Source organism: Cryptomeria japonica, chromosome 6, assembly GCF_030272615.1.
Source record: "Cryptomeria japonica chromosome 6, Sugi_1.0, whole genome shotgun sequence".
NCBI lineage: Eukaryota > Viridiplantae > Streptophyta > Pinopsida > Cupressales > Cupressaceae > Cryptomeria > Cryptomeria japonica.
In genome coordinates, this window is record NC_081410.1 from 245,427,720 (window position 1) to 245,453,164 (window position 25,445).

Here is a 25,445-nt window from a genome sequence, read left to right on the forward strand (position 1 = left end):
GGATCGCCTAAGGTTAACCGAAACTCTTTATTTCAGAATGTTGGAGCTGACACACCCTCTTCTTCCCAGAAAAGAGGAGAACTATGGAATAATATGCAAGCTGATCTCAGAGATGAACATGAGGAAGAAATAATAGGGAATGGAAAAAAGAAAAATAAGAAGGTAGGATGCCCTAATGGGGTGAAAACTAGGACCAGATCTAAAGTAGATATTGGTCTTTCCAAATCTCTGCAAGGTTGTAAAACCATTAAATGGCATAGGGACCAGGAAAGTAAGCAAAACATAGCTGATAGAAGGCAGCAAACTATATAGGAATCTCGCTCTCATGTTTTCAAATGAAGGTAATCTCCTGGAACATTCGAGGCCTAAATGGTCTCAATAAACAGGATATATTATGGAATGTCATTAGAGATCATAAGCCGGATATTATCCTTGTGTAGGAAACCAAAATGAATAAGAAAAAAGTTGAGAATCTAAAGTTCTTTAAAAATGGAGGAGTTTGTGGTAGTAGCTCGAATGGGGCCTTAGGTGGGGTGGCTATTTTTTGGAACAAGAAAACTATTCTAGGAGATATGATTGATGAAGGTGGTAATATTATATCTATGAAAGTTAAAAGCATCATTGAAGGAAAGGAGTGGGTGGTTACAAATATCTATGCCCCTAATTCCAAAGCTGCTAGGAGTAAATTTTGGGATAAAATCCAGCAAAAAAGAGGCTCTTTCACCCAAGATAGTTGGTTGTTGATGGGAGACTTTAATACTCCTCTACAAGGAGCTGAAAAATTTGGAGGAACTCAAGCCCAACTGGATAGCAAAACTGATTTGATGGACTTCATCAATGTTAATGCTCTTGTTGATACTGATCTCACTGGAGCTTCTTACACCTGGTCTAATCGAAGGGATGGTAAAGATCTCATTCAGGTAAGGCTTGACAGATCCCTTATTACTCATGATTCGATCCTTTCTCATAGATGTTCCCTGTCAGTTGTCAATAGAGTAGGCTCGGATCATTATCCCATTTCTTTTGTTGCTAAGTCTATTAAGAGTAAGCAGTGCTTCCCCTTCCAGTTTGAGAAAATGTGGATTTCTCATCCCTCTTTGGAAAAATCCATTGCCAATTGGTGGAATATTGATGTGGATGGAACAACCATGTATAAAGTTGCTAAAAATCTTAGAAACATCAAATATAACATTAAGATTTGGAATAAGAAGGTCTTTAGTGATATGTTTGAATCCAAAAAAAAAACTGAAGGAGGAATTAGAATAGATCCAAAACTCTATACAAAAAGATGGATATGAAAAGTATCCCAAGGCTAAGGAAGATGATATTTTAGTCAAACTTCACAACATTATAGCTAGGGAGGAAATCTATTGGAGATAGAGATCCAGGGCTATTTGGCTAGAAGCTGGGGATAGAAACACTAATTTTTTTCACATGACTTCTATGAAACATAAAGCTGCGAATAGAATATCTAGATTAATTGCTAAGAACAAAATTCTTCTTAAAGATGATGACATTGGGGATGAAGCTGTTAGTTTCTTCTCTAAGCTCCTCATAGGTAGTAAGGAGATTGATTTGGCTAAGCAACAGGATCTGGCTAACAACATCCCCAAGATCATTGAACCTCACCATAATAAGGCCCTTTCTGTCATCCCTTCTGCTGAGGAAATTAAAAAAGTAGTCTTGTCCTTTCAGAGGGATAAGGCTCTAGGACCTGATGGCTTCCCCATGTTCTTTTTTCAAGAATATTGGCATATTGTGGGAAAAGATACGGTCAATGTTGTTAAAGAAGTTTTTGGCTTAGGAAGAATCCTTAAGGAAATCAACTATACTTTTATTGCCTTAATTCCTAAGGTGGCTGGAGCGGATTCCATGGGAAAATTCATGCCAATAAGTCTATGTAACTTCTTCTATAAGATCATTTCTAAAGTTATGACTTCTAGACTTTTGGTTGTCCTCCCCCTTATCATCTCTGAGGAGCAAAAAGGATTTGTCCCTGGTAGGCATATTTTGGATTCTATCATCCTTGTGCATGAGAATATCCATTCTCTTAATGTTGCTAATAAAGAAGGATTTCTAATATAGTTGGATCTGGCTAAAGCATATGACAGAGTGGAATGGCAAGCTCTTTTCAGAATTATGGAGGCCTTTGGATTTGATGAGAAAATAATCAAAATTAACAGAGAGTTGATCTCCACCCCAATGTTTTCTATTCTCATCAATGGATCTCCATCTAGATTCTTTAAATCTTCTAGGGGGCTCAGGCAAGGAGATCCCATATCTCCTATCCTTTTTACCATCCTAGCAGAGACCATGAGCAGACTGATCCATAAAATGAAAGAGAATAAAACTATCAAAGGTCTTCAACCTTCTTCTGCTAATGTGTCTTGTACTCACCAACAGTTTGTTGATGATAAAATTTTAATGGGATATTCCTCTATTGGGGAGGTCATTGCCTTTAAAGGTGCTCTTATCTCATATTCATTGGCAACAGGCCAGCAAGTCAATTGGGACAAGTCTACTATCTATTTCATGAATACTCCTATCATAAGACAACAGAGAATTGCTAAAATTATTGGGTGTAAGGTGGAAATGCTCCCCTCCACTTATTTGGGTCTCCCTTTGGGATTAGTTCCCCCAAATTCATTTTGGAATTTATTAATTGATAAGCTCAGCAAAAAACTGGCTGGCTGGAAAGGATACATGTTATCTCAAGCTAGAAAATTGCAGCTCCTTCAAGCTACTCTTCAGAATCTTCCTATCTATGCTCTTAGCCTATTTGGTATTCTGGCTAAATTTGCTGAAGCTTTAGAGAGGATTCAGAAAATATTTCTTTGGTCAAGGGTAGAAGAAAAAAAAAGGATTGCCTTGGTTGCCTGGGACAAAGTGTGTAAGCCAAAGAGAAAGGGAGGTTTAGGTATTAAAGTCCTCAAAACTTTTAATAAAGCTCTGCTTGCTAAACAAATATGGAGGGCTTATGGCATTAAGAAAGATTGGAACCGGGTTTGGTTTGATAAATATATTCATGATCAGCCTATCCAGTCTCTTCTCTACTCTAATGACATCCTTGTTGGGCCTTTTAGATGGAATAGTATTATCAAATCCACTAAAATTGCCAAACCTGGAGCTGGATGGGTCCTAGGCAAAGGTGACAAAATTAGGTTCTGGGAGGATCCTTGATTCAAAGGTGAACCTCTCTTTAATGAAGAATGTAGTCAATTCATTGATGAATGTAAAAGAAGGTTTGGGTCTATGGTTTGTAACTACTGGAAGGAGAACATATGGGTTAGGCTTGATGCTATATATGTTGGGTTTTCGTTGCTTCAGCAAGATTTGCTATCCCGTTCTATTAATGAAGATTTTGATGATGTGTTCCTCTGGAAGAGTAATCCTAAGGGTAAATTTACTATTGCCTCAACCTATAAAAACACATTTACCCAAATCAGTAACCCTATATGGGGAAAAGTGTGGAATAGAATTCTTATTCCTAAAGTTAACATGTTTTTTTGGCTTGCTACTTAGAATAGAATTCTAACTATTGACAACTTGGCCCGAAGAGGTTTTATGTTTCCTAACAGGTGTGAGATTTGTTAGGAAGAGGAAGAATCCATTGATCATCTGTTCATCCATTGCTCCTTCACTTGGAAAATCTGGAGTATGTTTTGGGGGAAATGGAAAGTTGATTGGGTTATGTACAACAATGTCAAGGAAATTATTTGGCAATGGACTTTTCCCACCAAATCCCCTCTCATCAAGAATCTCTGGTCCTTGATCCTTCCCATGACTTGTTGGTATATCTAGAAAGAGAGAAATAAAAGAATATTTAGGGAAGCTAAATGCACATCTCAGGTGGTCTTTGATAAAATTTGCAGAGCTATAAAAGAAAACATAAATATTCCCCACAGAAACAACAAGCAATGGTTTTTTTCTGACATGAATGATTTTGAGAAAGGTATCCTTACTGAATGGAATTTGATTCATAAAGTTTACAAATTGGACAATAAGACTAGGAGAGGTAATGTTGTCTAGAGATTTCCCGATTATGACTGGGTCAAGGTGAACTTTGATGGGGATGCTAAAGGCAACCTTGGAATGGCCGAAGGGGGAGGTGTCATCAGAAATTCTCAAGGTGTCTGCATTGTTGCTATTGATTCTCCCTTTAGAGTTCAAAATAATCACGTTGTTGAAGCTCGGGCTATGCTGAAATGCCTCCAGCTGGCTCAGGGTTTCAAATTTAAAAAAATGTGGTTGGAAGGTGACTCCCTTAATATCAACCAGGCTTTTAAAGGTACTAGTTCTTCCTCTTGGAATATAACTAATACTATTGAAAGTGCTAAAAAGTTATTAAATGACTATGATAGTATTATCATAACCCATACCCTAAGAGAAGGAAATAAGGTTGCGAATCTTTTAGCTAATGAAGGGGTCTATTTAGAGGTGGAAACTAGATACATTGGAGAAGCCCAATGTAAAAGGGATGTTCAGGAGCAATTATCTTTTGATCATATTAATGATTCAAGTTAAAATCATGATTACTTCTTGGGATCCGGAAATCAAAGGCGAAGATTGGGGGTGTGCGAAATGTCAGTTAATGATTGTTTTTAGGCATAATTTTTATGATCAATGGTGTGATGGGACTTATAATAATAAGTGCCGGATCTCTGTGGCCATTATTATTTACTCTTAAAACCATAGAAGGTACTCTATGCTGTGAATCCAATATTCTGCTCAAGAGCTTGAGTTTAAGTCTTGGTCTGCATTTTGTGAGAGATACTACTGAAGACATCAACCTACTCTTCAACATGGGAGGTAACCTAAACCAAAATGAGTCATCTGATTGTGAGAACTGGAAAAGTGAGCGGAAAGTGTGGAGGAGGCTCCATCGACATGGATTCACAAACTATATGGAAAAGTTGCATGGAAGCAAAAAATCAGTGTCTCAAGGCTTTGCTAAGGGTTGGATCAACAAAAAAGTCACGTTGTTTGAGGAAACCTAGAAGATTGATGAGGATTTGGTTGTGGATGTCACGGGATTGCAGAAGGAGGGCACAAAGTTCTACAGAGACCGAAAGTTTGCTACTAAAGCAATTAAAAAATTCTCAAAAACTGAAGATGAGAAGGCTCGGCTTGCCAAGAAACACAACATTTCTTACTACCTCCCTCATCAGGTAAAGTACTTTTGATAGAAAATGCTAAGGGTTTTGATGGAATTCTTGACTGTTGATGGTAGATTTACTAAAGTTTACAACTATCATTTTGTTGTTCTTAATCATTTCCGCTATGGGGTTAAGATTTCTCTACCCTTTTATTTAGCATCATCCTTGAATGAGAGCTTGGCTGACCATGCCAAAAAGCCCAAATATTACCCTATAGCCCATCAGGGGCTTATTCTGCTCATTTACGAACACTTGAAGAAAAAAGTGAGGGTTAGCAAAGATGATACTCTGGTGACAAATGCTCATATTTTAGAGAGTCGTAATGACTTTGAGTTTGAAGATGATTTATCTAATGTTCCTATCAATAAAAAAGGAAGGGCCAACATTGACAAAGTGGACACGGAATGTGGTTGATAGAATGGAGGAGGAATAGGGGAAGGAGGCAGATATTGATCTAGATAGTGAAAAGAAAGAGGATGCTGGAGAGGGGGAGGAAGGGAAAACTAAAATCCCTGATTCTAACCCTTTGGCATCGGTTAGCAAGAATGTTGCCCACAACTCCATGGAGGAAGCTAACCCTAACTCTGTAAGCTCTAAGCAAGGAAGGGACACGATGAACACCATCTTGAATGTTGCTCAAAATTACACGCTGGAGTCTTTTAATTTTCAAAAGTGGGTTATTGAAAATATTACCAGCATACAGAGTAAATCAAGGGACCTAGAGTATAAGATTCACAATCTGATCAAGGACACTAATTCAGGGAAAAAGAGTGCAGACGGGGAAACCAGTGAAGCAGAGGATGAAATTGAAATGCAGGACTGGTCGAAGAAAGATCTTATAAAAGGAGACTTGAAACACCTAGAAGATGTGATTAGAATTATAAAAGAAAAGACCGAGATTGATAACAAAATTATCATCAATCGGGTTGCTAAAACTAAGAAGGCATTGAAGAATTTTATGAACCACAGTCTTGAGGTCTTGAGGATCTCGTCTCAAAATATGAATGCCTTGGTGGATCACTTGGAGAGGAAAAATTAGAATAAGGATATGGTTATCATTGATGATCTGCTGACTTCCAACTCTACTCCTCAAATCTCCAGGCGAAGAACCAAGAAAACAACCAGTGATTTGGAGACAAAGACCAAAGACATTCAGCTGAAGCAGGAGAACAATGATCTGAGAGAAGCTGTGAAGGCCATGATGTTGTTGATCAAGAATGCAGAGGAGTCCATTAAAGTTTTTAATTGATATGTAATGCTGGTTTTTGGATGCCAGTTTCTCGCTGGCTCTATGCTGTCCTTTTTTCCTAGCTGCTGGTTTTTTTGCAGCTTTTCTGTCTAGGTTTTGTCTTCTCTAGTTTCCTTCATGTTTATCCTTCACTTTGTAAATGGGTTTCGAGTCCCTTAAAACCTGATTTTCCTTAATAAAAAACATGTCCCATCCTCTTGTGAAACAATCAACATTTCTTACTCTTGACTCAAATAACATTTGTTTCCACTTCTGTCCTTTATATAGTAAACATTCCCACTTGTCTTGATTCCTTCAACTACTAGCTTTTCAGTTTTGCCTTTTCTAATCATACATCTAATTTATGTAAACAAGTTAATAATCTCTATTGCACATCTAACTAACACTCAACATACTATGTCTCAATCCTTCAATATAATAAACACCACCATTTTAATGCTTACCATCAATAAAGATGCTTCCTATTCCTCAGATTGATGCAAATTCCTCTCCTACAAATTTGATAGATCCATCATCATACATCTTCAGAGTAATAAACTTGTCTTCATCTTAGGTCATGTTATTTATGAAGGACAAGCAAAAATTGAGAAGGGGGGGGGGGGGGGGGGGGGTTGAATCGGTATTTTACTACATTAAACTTCTTGAAACAAAAAGATTGAAAAGTATGTAACCACAAAAGATAGAGACACATAATGTTTATCATGTGGAAAACCCTTTCAAGTAAAAAGCCACGTCAATGATAGTTTTCTTTTAAAAAGAGAGGGCACCAACCCAATTACAATTGAGAGCTGCAACTCTTATGAAGAGAACTTACAAAAACTACCAACCTTACAAAAAAGGTTCTAACCCAAACAAAATCAAAGAGGCTCCAACCTCCTAATTGAGCACCAACTCAACAAATATCATGAGAAAGAGATTACAAAAATAGTATTTGTGTTTTATTTAGTAGTGAATAAAATGCTTAAATATAATACCCCCTTCAATAAGACCAATCTCTACAATAAAAGTCCTCAGTAGAAACAATATTCTCCACCCAAAACTATCTCAGAAATGTACTTTTCTATTTAGATTCATTTCTCCTCACATCCATTTCATATCAGATAGACATGTAACACAATTGAACATCTTAAACTGTCATTTCCTTGACCTACACAAAATCATCCGCTAGTGTAGTATTCCAAAGTTTGCATTTTCTAAATTCTAGAACATATGCACAAGCATGCAGAAGTTTTCTAACATAATGAATAGAACAGCATAAGCATTCGATGAAAAACTCAGCTTAACTCTTTTTGAGCTAAATCTCCATTTGCCTTCCGTTCACACGAACATTTTCACTTCTTTTGAAAGATATACATTCATTCCATAAAAAAATTGCTCACACTATAATACTCACATCATATCGAAATTCTTCACACATGGCTTTGCTTACACACACATTCACATAATCAATACACACAAAAACTTCTCTTCAAAAATGCTGACTTCTATCTAGATATGTGAGTGACTGTTTTTTTTTTTTTGCTAGGTCGACACAAAACATGTCTTTAGAAAATGCATATCCCATAGAAAAGAAAAAATGACGCTACTCATATTTTGCGATCTTCAGCAAACACTACCACACACACACAACTTTTAAAAAATGGCTCTCATTTTAGATCATTTAAAACATTTTCAATACTTCTCAAAAACCTTAGACATCTATAGAACACCCACTTATAGGCAAAAACATCTTACCAAAAATAAAAACTCAGACATGCATTTTTTTTTTATTCTTTATGACATGCCAATAAAAATACTTAACAGTTTTTTGTTTTGGTCCAATTTGTCATAAAAAAAACCCGAGTAGACACCAAAGACTAACCACATTGCTCTCAGTAAAAAATAACGCATTCAATCATGCAATCTCATGAGAAGACAAACTTCTGCTAGAAAAATGGTTGTTGTCGATAGAAAAATCTAGACTAGTAAAGGCAAGCACAAAATAAGAAATGACACCCACATAGTTCTGTCTCAACACCATCTCGATCTGAATCATCAAAGAAAAGCAAAAAGAAATGGACCATGTTGGGAGATTTTTGGATTTGGTTGTTGTCATTTTTTCTTCTAGGATATGTTGTTGTCATTGATGTCAGCATATTCCTGTGATCTATTCCAGTGAGTTTGGAAAGATCTTTTGATCCGGTTTTGTAATTTGGTTTTGCTGATCATTGTTTTGCAGAATCTGGGATTTCCTCTGGTATATTATGGTATGGTCAGATCTTGTGTTAAGACTTTTGTATATTGTCTTGGATGATCTTGTGAACCTTCATTTTAGATGGTTTGTGATTAGGTGCTCCACAAGTTATCTTTCCTCGTGACAGTTGTTGATTGGTTGTGTTGTTGAGCTTCTAGATGTTGATCAATGAAGATTTGAAAGGTAGTGTTGGTGCACTTGTTTCAAATGATTCTAACGTGTTTTCTAGTGTTTCCTAGTCATATCCTATTTTTTTTGGCAATCAGCATTGATCATTGTGTGAGTCTTTGGTGATTTCTATGAACTAGTGTTGATTTTTTGTGTTATGCAGTATTTCTCTTGGTGAAGCATGTTGCGGTTGGACTTGGCGTGATTTTCGGTGGATGTGATCATTTGGGAATTTGAATTAGTTCCATTTTATGTAATCTAAATCATAATATTGCTCCGATGGTCGATCTTTGTATCGTGCAATGTAATTTTTATAATTGTGAGTTGAGGGTTGAGGGTTTAGCTGACCTTGTTATCAAGGTTGATGATTTGTATATATAAGTGAGATGCTTATGTAATTTGTGTGTTAGCATTGTGTTTACATTATCAGAGAGACGTGAATGTGTGAACAAGAGATTTATCCTTTGGTGTTGAGTTTTTGGTGAGATTGGTGTTGCAGAGTAGACTTTTGTTCTTAACCAGAATTGTAATCAGGAATTTGGTGATTCTATTCTTTTAGTTCATTTCTTTCAGATTGTAATCGGATTCATATTGTAAGTCAGTGAGACTTCCCTGAGGGTTGTAGCCTTCCAGGCATATATCTTTTGAGCAGTGAGCTCTAGGCAGTGTACCTGGATGCATGTGCATTCCCCATTGTAATATTTTCACATACTACTGCAAAGTATCATCTTACTATGGGTAGGTTCCCATTGTGGTTTTTCCCTTAACCGAGTTTTCCACGTCAAAATATTGGTTTTGTGTGTTATGTGTTGTGCTGTTAATTTTCCTATCTATTCATTGTTGTAGTTTATCAGTTTATGATTTGGAGTTTAATTTTTTGTATCTGGAGAAGACTGAATCACTCCCCCCTTTCAATCTTCATTTTTGATTGCTGCTAACAATTGGTATTAGAGATAGATCCTCCGGTAGAATCTCAATCGCTTGAGGAGATCTGGGATGAGAACTCAAGGTATTCTTTTCAAGAAGGACAGTCCAAGATTTGATGGAAGTAACTATACTATATGGAAGAGCCGGATGGAGGTGCACTTGAAGTTCCTGGGAGAGGATTATCAGAAAATTACTAAGAATGTCTATGTTGTTCCTTAGAATGGACCATCTACTCCCGATGAGGTTAAGGAAGTAGAATATAACATTAGATCAAAGGAAGCATTTCTTAGTGCCATGATTGATTCTGAAATGACAAATGTTATGGGACTTCAGACTGTACATGAGATCTAGGAAAAGCTTGAGATCCTGTATGAAGGTGATAGTCAAGTGAAAGTTGTTAAGTTGCAAAGCTTGAAGGGAAAGTATGAGACATTGAAGATGGGAGATGGTGAGAACATACATTCATACATGGATAAGGCGAATGCACTTGTACTTGGTATCAAAAATGTCAGTGTAAAGATTGAGGAAGATGAGATTGTTGCTAAGGTGTTGAGATATTTGCCTCCTGCTTATAAACATAAGGTTGCTACTATTTATGAGACCTGGAGTGTGACCATAGTGACAAGAGATATGTTGGTTGGAAAACTTGCTGCATTTGAGTTGAGAAAATTTGGAGAATCGCATGGAAAATCTGAGACTGCATTTAGAGAATCAACATTTGTATCCAGTAAGTAGAAATATGATCCTGATGAGTGCAGGATATCCAGATATAAAAGAGAAAAAAGAGAGATAGTAGAGAAAGAAAGAGAACTTGATGAGCTTGAAGCACTAATTTCCCGGAGATTGCCTAAAGGTGCCAGTAAGTATGATGGAAAGTTGCCCTTGAAATGTTTTTCTTGCAATAAGATAGGACATTTTTCTTCTAGATGTCTGGAGAGAATGGCCAAGTATGACAGACATGATAAGTTTGATAAGCATGATAGGAATGATAGATATGAGAAGCATGAAAAGTATGATAAGCCTTATAAGTGTAACTAGAAGTTTAGGAACCAAAAGAACTATTACTATGTTGCAGATGAAGGTGTTACAGATGATAAATAGGAAGGAGATGAAGTTGTGTTTATTGTCATTAAAGAAGACAGACCTATACATATTTATTCCATTAGCTGTTCTATTGAGGAGAAAGATTTGGTTGCTAAAGTAAAAGAGAAGGGTGAATGGGTGATTGACAGTGGCTATTCACATCATATGACCAGTGATAAAAGCAAATTTGTAAGCTTGGAAAGGTATGATGGTGGAATAGTTAGATTTGGAGATGACAAAACCTGTGTAATCCATGGGAGAGGTTCTATTTCCTTTGATGGTAAGCATAACACTGATGATGTCTTGTATGTTGAAGGTTTGAAGCATAACTTTTGAGTGTTGGATAGATGGTTGATAAGGGCTATGAGCTACAATTCAAAGATGGTAAATACAAGATCTTGAATTCCTCTGGTATAGAGATTGCATCCAGAACTAATACTGAAGGTAACATTTTTCATTTGAATGCTAGTGAGAAAAGTTGTTTGATTGCTAAGATAGATGAGAGCTAGTTGTGGCATAGAAGAATGTGTCATGTAAACTTTGATTCATTGATCAAGATCAGTTCTACACAAGTTCTTAGGGATCTATCTAAACTCATTAAACATGTTAATCCGGTATGTAAGGAATGTCAGTTGGGTAAGAAAACAAGGATTTCTTTCAAGAACAAACAATATACATCTAATGGATTGCTGGATCTTATGTATATTGACCTGTGTGGACCTACAAGTGTTAGAAGTGTATAGGGTGATCGATACTTTATGCTGCTAATTAATGATTATTCCAGGATGATGTGGGTTGTCTTGTTGAAGGAGAAATCAGAAGCATTTGAGAAATTCAAGATATTCAAAGCTAAAGTTGAAACTGAGTCTGGATTGAAGCTAAAGTGTCTGAGATCTGATAGAGGTGGAGAATTTTGATCCGATGAGTTTAATTCTTTCTGTGAGATGCATGGAATCATAAGATGACTATCTGCTCCTAGGACCCCACAACAGAATGGAGTTGTTGAAAGGAAGAACTGTATTGTTTTGGGTGCTGCAAGAACCATGTTTATTGAAGGAAATATTCTAAAGGTCTACTGGAGAGAATCTATTAACACTGTAGTCTACACATTTAATAGAGTTCATATAAAAGGTGATACCAACAGGGAAAACTTTAAGAAACCCCCCCCTTGGACAAGGTGCAAAAACTTGGCGAAAGTTGTATAATTCCTGAGGAAAAATTTAATTTTACTAGTGAATTTTTGCGGTTTACGGAGAAAAAATAATAATCTTCATTGGCGAATTAGCCATGATCGCTCAAAGTTTGTGAAAAATCTTGGCGAATTGTAATGTTTTTAAAACCCAAAAAAATATTTACATGGGCAAATTGTAATATTTTTAAAACCATAAAAATATTTGCATTAGCGATTTCAGCCTATTTTCAAACCATTAAAAAACAATATTGGCGATTTCAACCTATTTTCAAACCATAAAAATAAAATATTGGTGATTCCAAGCTATTTTCAATCCATAAAAAAAAAATATTAGTGATTTCAAGATATTAAGTCATTAAAACACGTGGCACACAGTCGTCAACTCTCTGCCTAAAAGACTGCCCATTAGAAAATCTCGCGACCTAGCGACAAGCCCTTACGATTCTATCTCCAACTCGCAAGCTGAAAATGCTAAGCCTTCATAACCTTGAGATCTAGCGACTGAGGGAAACTGAACTGCCACTCGCCAATTCTCGACCACAAAATGTTAAGTCCTCCTCATCGCAACGACTTGGAGATAGTGGTAACTTTAACCCTTGTCACATACTCGCCAACATAAAATTGTTTATCTCTTAACCGCTAGCACTTCACTCGCAAGCTCGCAGCTTGATCAGGTCTTCAAACATTTAACTTCGCGAGCTGGTGATAACCATAAAACTTAACCACAAACTGTCTAGTCGCTAGCTCGCGACCTAAAAATGCTAACATTAAACAAACATGAGAGCTAGCGATAATTGTATGAAATGAGTTACTTGCTAACTCTCGCGGCTATAATGTATGACATCAGACCAACTCGAGACCTCGCGACCAAAGCAATTTCATTAACAATCTCCAGCTCGGTAACATAAAATGCTAACACCCAAAAAGATAGAGACCTCACGATGTAAACCGAAACCAACTTGTCTCTAGCTTGTAGCTTGATCACATCTTCAGACATTTTACCTCGTGAGCTAGCAATAACCATTAAACTTAACCACAAACTATTTGGTCACTAGCTCACAACCTAAAAATGCTAACATTAAACAAACATGAGAGCTAGCGACAACTATGGTGGCAAGCTAATATGTACGAGGAATTTTTAAGGCTTGGATGTCGACTCATTCCTGAGGGACTAGTTTGAAGGTTTCTCCTAAGTCGAGGTTGATTAGACAAGCGCGAATGATGGTTTCGAAGGCATAAAAGGATTAGATAGCTTATGAATTAGAGATGGGAGATCACAGATTTCTCTGAGAAATCAAAGCTCAGGTTGCTTGTTGTTAGGGATTCTGAAGCAGAATTTGTCCAATCAAGGAGGAATAAAATCAAAACAAAATCATTCATAATAGATGAGCCTTAGCAGGATGCAGTGGATTTGATAGGCATGACTTCTAGAGTCTACAATCATGTTGAAAAACACTAAAATGATGATTTTTCACGTGAATGAGCATCACCAAATGAAGTGTTAAAAGGTTATAAATACAATGGAGTGGTGACTTAATTGGTAGAAGAGAAAATATAGCTTTTTCAGTTTCTAGGAGTGGTTTTTTCCTCAAAAAGGAAGATGATGTTTGAGTAGGATCGTGCATGGAGTTGTTGTGTTCTTTGTGATACCGAATGGGTATTTTTTTGTTTTCTCCTATGTGAGTTTGTTTATTGTCAGAGGGGTTATGAAAGTGAGAAGGATTGTCAGAGGGGGTGTGAAAGCCTTTTCTTATCAAGAAAGGCCAAGCATGGCACATCCTCTGCTTCTACTCTGCCACAAGATGGCAGGGGGTTTGAACAAGGAGCCTGCAGAGGAATGAAAGAATGATTTGTTTGGGTGGGGAGTGGCAGCCAGTCATCTTTGTGATGACATGGAAGCTACAACCCCTCCCCAACATATTACATTTACCCTAAAGCTCCTCTTTCAACTTTCCCTGATCGTGGGCATGAAGGCTCAAGCTCCTCTTTCCATTTTCTCTGTTCCTAGGCATGAAGGCTTCCTCCTCTATTTGGAAATGATCTGTTGGACAAAACATAATATCTCACATTCCATCTGAAGGCATTAGGGTGATAATGGCATGGCTCAAGCAGTTTTGCAAGTTGTATAGTCATTGGGGTTCCTTTTCTAGTTCCAGTAGTGATTCTAGACTCTAGGTGAAGGGAGCAAGTTGTATAGTCATTTACAAAGAAAATGAAAAGCATTTATTGTCAAGCTTTGTGTAGGTTCTTGAAGGAGTTATATATAAATTTATTTTGTGACGGTCGATGGAAGTAGTAATTTTATTCAATAAAAAATAAATTCTGATCTATTTCTCTCTGGTGTATAATTCTATCTCTTTCAAATGATCAGAATCATGAGTTTTAACTTTTTTCATTTGTTGCATTGTTATGGTGTATGTAATTTTTCATTTAATGCTTCCTATTATGCCCAGGAATGCAAAATTTTTGTTAGTCTGGAATCATATTAAGGATTCACCTCATTGTAATTGGTGGGCGGATTATAGGTATGAGTAAATGCCAACTTTATGGAGGAGGGAAAACATGTACATGATAGTCATAGAACACCTCCATATATATTACATAAACATCCATAGCATATAAAATCATAAGAGTATTAAGAATGAAAGTATCAAACGTGACAATAGATAGGAATACAACATAATTAGTAAAACATGCATGCAACTCAATTAAAATTAGTAAAACATGCATGCAACTCAATTAAAGGGAATATCTTTTGAGGATCCAATTTCATGATAGATTTTATAGACAAATCACAATTTCATAATCAAAGGAAAACAAGAAAACATATTCACCCAAAATGAATCAACTATTATAATTGGAAGGTCACTTCACCAAGTCAACATCAAGACAACAGACCAGTGCCTTATCCTAGGGCATAGAGTCACTAACAATCCAAAGACAACCTGATAATAAAATTTAATAAGATTCATTTGCAGATAAATAGGAATGAATATGCCATTACATACACAACCCAGATTCATACGTAAACTGAAAAACCCTTGACCATTCAATTCACAGTGAAAACATAAATTCAAGACAAAGACAATTATGTGAAGATCTCAAACTACAAATGATATTGATATTTTATTCATAATGATATCAGAAAGTAAATTCAAAATGCGATTCAACTATGCACTTATCAAATTCTTGAACAATTGAACTATTATAACTATACCAGAGTTTTCAACATCAATAAAAGTGGCCAACTGGTCATCCCTCTCTACCGATCAAAAAGAAAAAGTAGCCATCCCTCTCAAATTAATCTTGGAATCCTTTTATAAGATGAGGATTCAACAAGCTTAGAATTACTGTGAGGAATCTTGGGTATCAACCTGACATTTCTTCTTTTGCTTTAGCATGGCTTGCCACCTGTACACCTCTTTGTCTGTTGGCCAACGAAATGCCTTTACCTCTTCCAACTTTACAACTGAGTTTGTCCATCTGGCATCTATAACTACCCTGGCCTCAACAATAAACTGTGTATGGTCAACCTCAAACTTGAACAGTGAACCAAGCATACCATTAAGGAAATCAACATAAACTATTCATCTATATGCTTGATTATTTCTTCTTCCTCTGGAATCAAATCAAATTCGGTCCAATCAAAAAATGATTTCAAATCTCCATTACTACCATAAATTGAAGGCACCAATTTACTATAACCTTCCCTAAATGTCTGCAATTTTTCATTTATAAGCACATCCTTCCCTGTGAAAAATGCATAAGCTGCATTCATTACCTCCACCATGTCTTTAGTGTCACTGATCTTGGGAGGGAACTCGTCACTATACATCATTGTAGTATCTAGCTTATCCATTAATCTGCTTCTTCCTGACCAAACATTGAACAAAGGTCCAAGAAAAGCGACAACCTTAAAGGATGTTTTACTTGCCTCTTTCAAAGAAATGTGCAAATCATGCACTACCATCAATTTTCCTTTCAATACATTAATCCTGTGTTTCAAAATTTCTGACACAATAGAGATAGCCTTGACATTTTTTTCCTTTTTAAGCTTTTCAATTTTCTCTGTGTATTCCTCCATTTTTGTTGTCACATCAGCTGATATTTCTTGTACTTGTTCTTTAATCTGTATTGGAGGGGGCTCATTTGCAATTTTTTCTTTCAACTCCACTAACTCTTCCTCCAGAGCACCCTTCTTCATCAGCATCTCTTCATATTTTTTAGATAATGCAATCAATTGGCTATATGTTTCTGTGTATCTTCTTGACAAATCCTCTGTTTTTGATAAATTCATGAAAGAAACTTGAGAAAAAAATGAGGCAATCTTCGTGTCAGTTGTGTTCTGCAAATTCCAAATCATTCTGTCAGCTTTCTTTTCTACTTAGATATTTAGAAGGTGGGGATTTTGAGTGGAAGGGGCCAAAGACCAAGCAGCAAGTGTCTTTGACTTAGGATTAAATCTTGATCCTCTTATTACATCTCCAATTTCAAATTCAGTTTTAAACATTGGGTCCTCTTGCTTCCTAATTTGATCAATAATAAAAATAGACAGGATATCCCAGTCAGGCATCATAATCATACCAGTACTCTTAATCAATTGTCTTTCCTGTTCCACAGATATTTGCTCCTTGCCAGGATCATATTCCTGCAGTGCCTTGATGATCTCCTCTTTCTTTTCTACATTTCCTTCCTCTATGATCATATTTTGTCTTAATTGATTTTGTTTCAACCTTGTCAAAAAACTTTTAAATTCATCTGACTTAATAAAGTCATCATCTTTCATGAACTCATTTGACAACATCACACGCTCATCAAAGCCTTGAGCAAGGGCTTCATTTGTTTTTCCTTGTTCTTCATTCTCCCCTGCTTCTCTGAGATGTGTCCTTATTTGATGAAAGTAGTGTCCTTGTTCTATAACAATTCCTCTAGTAGGGTCTCTCCTCAGAATTGTACTGACCTCTTTGGTTTTTTGTTTCTTTGTAGTTGGCACTCAGGTAGATTAAACTTCATCCCCACTCTCTACATCATCGGCAGACACACTAAGTGGCCTCTTGCCATGTGAAGAATGTCCATCTTGGGGGTCTTACTTTTGAGCAGCCACTTCTGGAATTTGAGGCATTTGTTCCATCAGAGTTTCATATAAACTCAACATTTTGTTAATCCTCTCCAGGTCCGGGTTATCAGGGCAAAAACCTGAGAAACTAGGGTCAACAACCTTCAATTCTGCTTCAACTCTCATCAATTTTTTCCATTGTCTTCTCCTTCCTTGTACTTCCTCTTTTCTCGGCAAATTTATAACCACATCTTCATCATCCAATGGTCCATGGTCCTTTATTGTGGCCCAAGGTGTCATTTTTGGCAATGCACATTTAATAAATTGTTTAGGATCATAGAATCTAGACACAACATTAACCAACCTATATTGTTTAAGGAAATTGTTTACTTCATCAAAGGAACTCCTACCAATGGTAAAATCAGACACAACCCAAAGCCTAGGAAGAAGAGAACCCTTCCTGTGTTTTTCAAGGTATTCTTTATCAACTAGGGTCAATTGCCAATTAAACTTCATAAAAGAAATCCTAATTAGAACAAATTTTGGTAAAATATGGGGAGGCTAAGGACACCCATAGACTCTGATCACAGTAAAGTTATCAAAAAAGAAAAAGTCCCCCCAGTTATGTGAAATGGACCAGTTTGGAACATATTGGTAAGGTCTCAAAACTCTCCTAACATTAATTGACAATCGTTCCCTATTTATTCTTAGCATTTCCATAATTGGCAACGCAATCCAATTTTCAAAGAAAAGGAAAGAAGAATGGGGAGAACTACTGTCCCAAACCTGGGTCCATCTTTGTATTGGCATTAAGACACCCAATTCTTCTTTGAAAATCTCTAATTCTTTATCCATGAACTCAACATTATAGAACAATATTAAATGCATTAGCAATGAATAATGCTTGAATGTAGGGCTGGGTGCACCACTCTTAGTTTCAACTAGAGCATTATGAATGTGTTCAACCACATAGCCCACATAATCGTAATCTTTGTTAACATTTGGGTGTTGAATGTCCATAGCCATCATCAGTAATTCAGCTGACACTATTGAATCTCCATCAAAACCCAACACTCTACATAATCCATAGATTGTGCAATGCATATAATGGTGGAAAGGTGTGATGTCAAATGGTGGTTTGATACTATCTGGAATTATAACCGGTTTCCTATTCACCCTAGGCATGTATCTAGGCATTACATGCTTCTTGATAACACCTTTGTATTTTTCATAATCCTCTACAATCTGCTCCAAATCTATATCTGTACATGCAGCACCAGTAATCTGGAAAGATTCAACAAAGCTAGCTCTATTAATTGAAACTGGGGCAGACTGGTTCTTTCTTCTGATTACCCTAGATACTAGGCAATAGCGTTTGGCCAAATATTTGATGAAAACCACATCAACATACACATCTAGCACAATTAACTTTACCATATTTAAATCCCTCGAAGATAGAATGCATTAATGCAATTATACAAAATCTCGGCTCGATCATGCAATTTATGGTATTTGGGCGTCGTCACTTCTATCAAGTCTCATTAATTGCCACACTTGCATGAACTAGAAACTGTGGCATTAATTCAAAGCTGAAGTACTCGAGTGAAATTTGAAATCATGCCCTTCTATTTGATTGGCGATTGCCATTCAAAACTTTTACAGAACCCTAGCAAACAAGTCCACATGTCAATCCCCATCTTTAATCGCACACTCGCAACCGGTTATAACAATTTGGAAAGTAACCAACAAGTTAGCGACAATGCTACCAAATCCTCTTAATCGCAAGCTCGCAACCCCTTTTATGAATCCTCAAAGAATCTCTTGAGTGAGTGACAACCATTAATCTTCATCATGCCCTTCAATCGCAACATTGCAACAACATTTGTAATATTCTTTCTTTACCTGCGAGCTGGTGACCACTGCAAATCTAACAAAACAACTTATTTCATCACAAGCTCGCAACTCGAAACTTAACTTGACTTAAAGCCTTGCAATCCCGCGACAACAAGACACTTAACCACCATCACATGCTTGCAACACTTTTTGATTTAAGACTTATAAACCCACGAGCATGCGATGACCACAACATCAGACCAAAACTTACCTGTCACCAGATCGCAACATAAAATGATAAACAACTTCAAAACTTGTGAGCAAGAGACAAAACCAACTAAGCTGCGATACCAACCACATCGCATGATCACAAATTAAAATGACTTAACCGCGAACACCTCGCGACCTTGCGATAACATAAAATCACACCCAGTCGCAACCTCGCAACATAAAATGGTCAAGTGCAAAACATCTTGCGAGGTAGTGACAACTAAAATCTCCCAGAACTCGCAAGCTCACGACTTAAACTGACTTGATGATAAAGGACTTGCGAGCTAGCAATAACCATAAAATATCAAAACTATTTATCTCTTGATCGCAGCGACCCAGCGAGTACCAACAAAAATCGATGTTTTATGTTAATTGCCTTCATAAACAGGCGCGAGCAGTGGCACATAGACCATTAATGACTTACTCGCTAACTCTTGCTGCTATAATGCATGGCAGCAAACCAATTAGAGACCTCATGACCAAAGCAATTTCATTAACAATATCCAACTCACTAACATAAAATGCTAACACCCAAAAAACTAGAGACCTCACGATTTAAACCCAAACCAACACTCGCTAACTCGTCACTTAAATTGTTAAACATGAAATTTATCTGCGAGTTAGAGATGAAACATTAAACATGTCTCATTGTCTGACCAGCCATTTGACCACACTTGATGTTGACATGGACAAATAAAGAGAGGATAACTCATATTTTCAATGCATGACAACTTCAGTTTACTAGCCAACTAAGACAAAAAAAAAACACAAAACCCTGATCGCCATTAACATCATGCTAAGCATTTAATGTAGAACAGTAGAAATGTTCTAACAGGTATGCAATATGAATAATTTTATGGATCTTGTGACACAAATTGTTGCATTTCATGTTCAACATAATGTGGAACCAATTTACTAATAATTCAATTGTTTACTAATAATTCAGAAAATAAATTCTAATTGTTTACTAATAATTCAAATTCACAATTAAAAATATGAAATAAGTATCCATTATGATTGACAAATTCAAGGAATACAATATCAAAATTCATCAATGACAACTATAGTATTGCAAATTGAAATTGTAATATGACTCAAGAACTTTAGTATAAGTATAAATACCTATAAACTAACTGCTAATTCACTTCAGTGACTCAGTCTGAGGCTTCTATATCCCAAATGGATTCAAGATCCAGAAATTGACTAGTACTAACAGGTTCATCTCCATTTTGAGTTAGGTATTCAAAAATTTCTTCGTCATCATGCTGACTTTGAGTCTGTGATCCATCATTTGTCTCAGCACTAGCACTAGTAGTAGCACCACCAACTTTTAAAGTGTTGCACAACCCTCATCTTTCACGCATGGAATTCCAGATTGCCAGTGCCCTATCATATGGAAAATCTCTAACATTATACTGAGTTACAAACAACCTCAAGCAAGTTTCCAAATTTTTGTCCAATTTGTTTCTGATCTTTGATTTCAAAAGCCCTAATGCACTAAAAACTCTCTCATCTTCCACCGACCAAAATATCATTGTTTGACATAAATTAGAAAGTTTCAAATATTTTGGTATTGCAATATGCAATGCTTCACTTTGATCTATCCAAAGCCTTGTGATTGATCTAGGTTCAAATGGATTCTCTTTGTCAACCGACTGTTGTTTCATAGGCAATGCAAAACATTTACATTATTTTTTAATATGATCTGAATTTAAAATTCCTTCTATTGGTTGTCCATTGCAATATGCATCTTTTGAAAATGTCAATATCAATTCCTCTAGTTTTTTATGAAAGACATTTGCGTCATTTGGATTATCTCCAATTGAATGCCAAAATTGAGGATACACACAACCCACGACTTCAAGTATTTCTTCTCAAGGGAATCTTTCATGAATCTCAGTTGAAATTTCATATGCAATAGACTTCAAAATATCACTAACAGATTTAACAATCCTGTCAAAATATTCCTTTTTAACTGGTAGTGCTTTGCCTCGCTTTCCCGTCTTAGATTGGTGCATTGGTATCTGAAATCCTTTACAAAGACATATAACGATTCAAATTTGTAATTATCTGCCACCTAAAAAAATTTGGGCTTCACCCTGTTAGATCTGAATATAGACCATCCAGGCTCAAGCATGTCATTTTACGTAGAGTGCTATACTCATTGATATACATATTTCTGTCTTGGGCTTTCTTAACAAGTTTGTTCATTGAATCGTGCATGGGGAGAAGACTAGCTAAAATTAACAAAGTCTCTATATCACTTAACTTATGTAAGAGATCAGAAGCTTTGTCTACTGTGAGGTGTTGCTCATACATTAGTTTGATCAAGGATTGATATTCTGTTAGAACTCATTCCGCTGGTCCATGCAAGGAGATCCATCTGGTCTGAACATCCCTGAGAAGCTTGTTTCCTGCTGTTACTCCCTCAACAAAAATCTAAAATTTTGCAAAACGTTTAGGACTTCGGCAGAAGTATGAGTGGAGCTCATGGACCAGATCTTCAACTTTTGACACTATAGGGAAATTGCTTACAATTCTATATGCTAAATTCATTCGATGGGCCATGTAGTGAATGCCAACCATGTATGGTACAATACTAGTTTATAATCTTGCGCAAAGACTGGTCCTTTGACCTTGCATTACTGTAGCTCCAACACACATCAACTTCTTGGCAATTGTCAAGTCATCCATACCAACAATTTCATTCAAAGCTTTCTTAACTTCCAAATATAAATTTTTTGTTGTTGAATTGCCCCTCATTTTACGAAAATAGAGTAGATGATCTCGACAGACGTGTTCTTTTACAGTATACACATGCATACAAACCCAAGCAGTGTTATCTACCCCAGTAACTTCATCTATGGATAATGAAATGAAATTTGACTCTTTTACACTCTCTTGTAAATTTTTCTTTTCCACCTCAGCGAGACAGTTTGCCATTTCCCATCCAGCGTTTATTGACCAATGTGACATAGGATAGTGAGGAACATTCAAAAAAGATAATAAATTACTAAATTCTAGGAAATCTTTCATAGGACGCCCTCTCGAGAGAATATGAAAAATAACACTCATCTGAATAGTCTTTGTCAGGTTTGCATCTTTCGATGCATGTTCAAGCCCAGCCTTGATTGTATTTCCAAATCCACTATTACCAATCAATGTCATTTTGTGGTTATGCTCTTCATATTCCGTGACATACTTAACATGAAGACATTATTCCTTTGATTTCCATCTTACTACTGGTGTTTCCTTTCTGTCTATGATCTGTTTTTCATAAACCTTACCAATATGCTTTTCTATGGTGTCAAGCTTTAGCTGCATCTTCTTCTCTCTTTTAGTTTTCTAGCTATAAATCTTACACCTGCATTATGTTGGTTGTTCATCATTGTTTGGGACTGGTTCAATGAATGGGTATTTTGCTACCCAATAAATCTTAAAACTCCTTGTCATCTCCCACTCTCGCCCTAGTTTTACTTTCCTTTTTCTTTTCTTCCTACCAACATCATCTTCAGTACTAGCATTTGCATCCGATTGAATTATCTCATTGTGTTTATCCCTTAGAACATCTTCTTTCGTGTCAGTATTTTCATCCTCATTTGATGCATTTAACTCAATGACAATCCCACCTTGTGGTGGTGGTGAGCTACTGTGAATGGCTTCTGCAACTGTAGAAGTTGATGGACCAGAAACTTTGCCAATTCCAAAGAAAGACTTTATGGTAGTATCTTTAAGTTTAAGTTTTGGGCATTTTGATGGCCTCCCAACCCTTAAGTTTTGGGCGTTTTTCTCTCTTGTTATAAAATTTGCTGGGGGAAATAAGGGTTGTTATTTATGAATTATGAAGTCCACTCTGCACCTTTTCGAAAATATTTTTATTCTTGCTTGCACAAAACCCATTGTCAGTGATACAGACCTGAAAGCAGAGAATTTAGAAGTCTTGAAGGAAAGGGTGTTTAAAGGAATTGACGGTTCTTTTAGTTTAGAAATTCTAAGTAGTGGCCTCGTAGAGGTGGCAGCCTTTCCTCCTACTATCCCTTTCCCAGAATTAGTTAGGGAGTGCATTGCAAGGTATGATCCTATTTCTGAAACTATCAAGAGAGATAATGGTGAAACCCTCCTCGCGATTAACAGGGAAGTCATTTCTTATATTTTCAAATTGCCTGATTATAAGCTCTCAATTTTTTTCTCCCGCCCAATCAGTCATTAAGTTCAATGCAGATAAAACTGGAGACCGGAATAATATAGCAAAGCATTGGTTGAAAGTTCCTCAGAGGGGTGGCTCCAGGTTACCTAAATATCCCAACAAAAATCACATGCTTCTCCACATCCATGATGTTATGTTACTGTTGCACCGAGTTAGAGGTTTAGCTGAGGCCTACAACTTTGATGATTGGATTTACTGTTATGTGCAACTGGTGTTGGAAGGAAAGCAGTATCTTGACTGGGCACAGCTTATTGCCGATTCCATGAGGGAACAACTAAGCATGGCGAAGAAGTTCAACCAAAATTTATTTATGTCCTCGTATTTGATATATTGTCTGGCATGTGTTAAAGAAATAATGGGGATACCTAGGCAACTTGCTAAAGGAGATGTTTCTGTGTATGACTTTTACCCCATGTTGCAAAAAGATAATGCATTGCAGGATTTTAGGAGAGTACATAATGCTTTCCTAAGAGACTTGTGTTATGAGTTAAAAAACATGAAATCTAAAAAAATGTCTGAAGATGCCCAGACATTAGTGAAAAGATATGGTAGTTTCTTTGTTCTGTTTCCTCATTTTTGTTATATAAGGGTAGGTGGTTTTGAAGAAGAGCCTTCAGACTTCCTCACTTTTGTTCTGATTGTTTTGTCCTTGCTAAGATCTGCAAGTAGTTGTCTACCATAATTAAGAAAGCTCAGCCCAAAGATAAATGGGAGGATCATTTTCCTATTCAATTAGGTATTTTATCTTGCAGTTCAATGTCAGATGCATTGAGCATAGGATCTGACTTGAAGAATTTCAATTTTCCACTGTATCATGAAAGGAAGGGCTTTGATAATAAAGGTTTCTCATGGAGTCTTGGTTTGATGCCGCATCTTCCAATCCCACACTTCGAGGACTTTTGGGAAGATTGCGATGATGAGCTTGAAGTGTTCAAAAGAGAAAATATGAGAATGGTTCTGGAACAGGTAGTTTCATTGCAGGTGAAACTTGATGTAAGTGGGAGTGAAGAGGATTATCTGGAGCTTTTTGAACCTAGATATCTAGACCAAGCTAAACCCGAAACGTCCTGCATTAATTGGGATGTGGAAGAAGAGGATGATATACAACTTAGAACAAAGAGAGTCTTGGAAAGAACTGCAGATTAGGTTAATAAAAAAAGAGAAATGAAATTAGGCATCAAGATTGATCCTATAAGAGATAATGTGGTTTCTTTACGTTCCCCAAAACATTTTTCTAAACCCACTTCTATGCATGTTCATGCAGGTAAAAATAAGAAGTCATCTCACACCAAGCATGAGCCTAATCCTGCTTTGAACTTTCTTGCCCCTCGATATACAAGGTCATGGAGTGTTGCACAGAGGAAAATGGATCAGGTCAAAGACATAGAGGTAAAAGACAAGATCCTTGATACTCATATTTTTGAGGTTGAGGACCTTGATAGTGACATTGTCAACACTATGGATTCTCATGCAATCACTATAGCCATGACACCCCCACCTAAAGTAACTGGAGGAGCAACTAGTTCAAATACAACTCCTAAATGGTTAACTACTTCAGTAAGCAAGAAACAGAGCTTCATCCCAGTGTCCATCCCAATCAAAGACATGGTGGTCAAATACATGGAGAAGGGTCCCAAACAGAAGAAGTTCAAAACAACTGCCAGATTGGATGGTGATGAAAAGACCAGGAGGTGGGTTGCTGAAATTTCTTCTTATAAGCCCAAAGATGAGAATAAGGAAGTAAATGCAGAGGATTTACTTAAAAGACAAAAGTTCAAAAAACAATCATTACTCAACAAGTTGATGATGTGCTTAATAGTTTCTGCAAATTCGGGTACAAACCTTCTCAAGAAGTTTACCTGATCGAAAAATGACCTTACTCTAGTTTGGTTTGAAGGCAAGCTGAGGTGTTGGATTGCATTGACTCTTTCTGGATCAATCTTGACACCTTCTTTTGAAATGATGTGCCCCAATAATTTGCCCTTAGTTACACAAAAAACTGACTTTTTTGGATTCAAGGAGATACCATGTTCTCGACAACGTTGTAGAACTGCCCTCAGATCTTTGAGAT

General features: G+C 36.7%; 1 protein-coding gene across 1 annotated transcript in view; it reads left to right on the forward strand.

The window, feature by feature from the left end:
- Positions 1–743: 743 nt before the first annotated feature.
- Positions 744–25,445, forward strand: part of LOC131876583 (uncharacterized) — a 30,411-nt gene continuing 5,709 nt past the window's right edge. The window contains exon 1 of the mRNA XM_059222022.1: positions 744–920. Within this exon, the coding sequence (XP_059078005.1) occupies positions 744–920 (177 nt within the window). The remainder of the gene's footprint in view (positions 921–25,445) is intronic.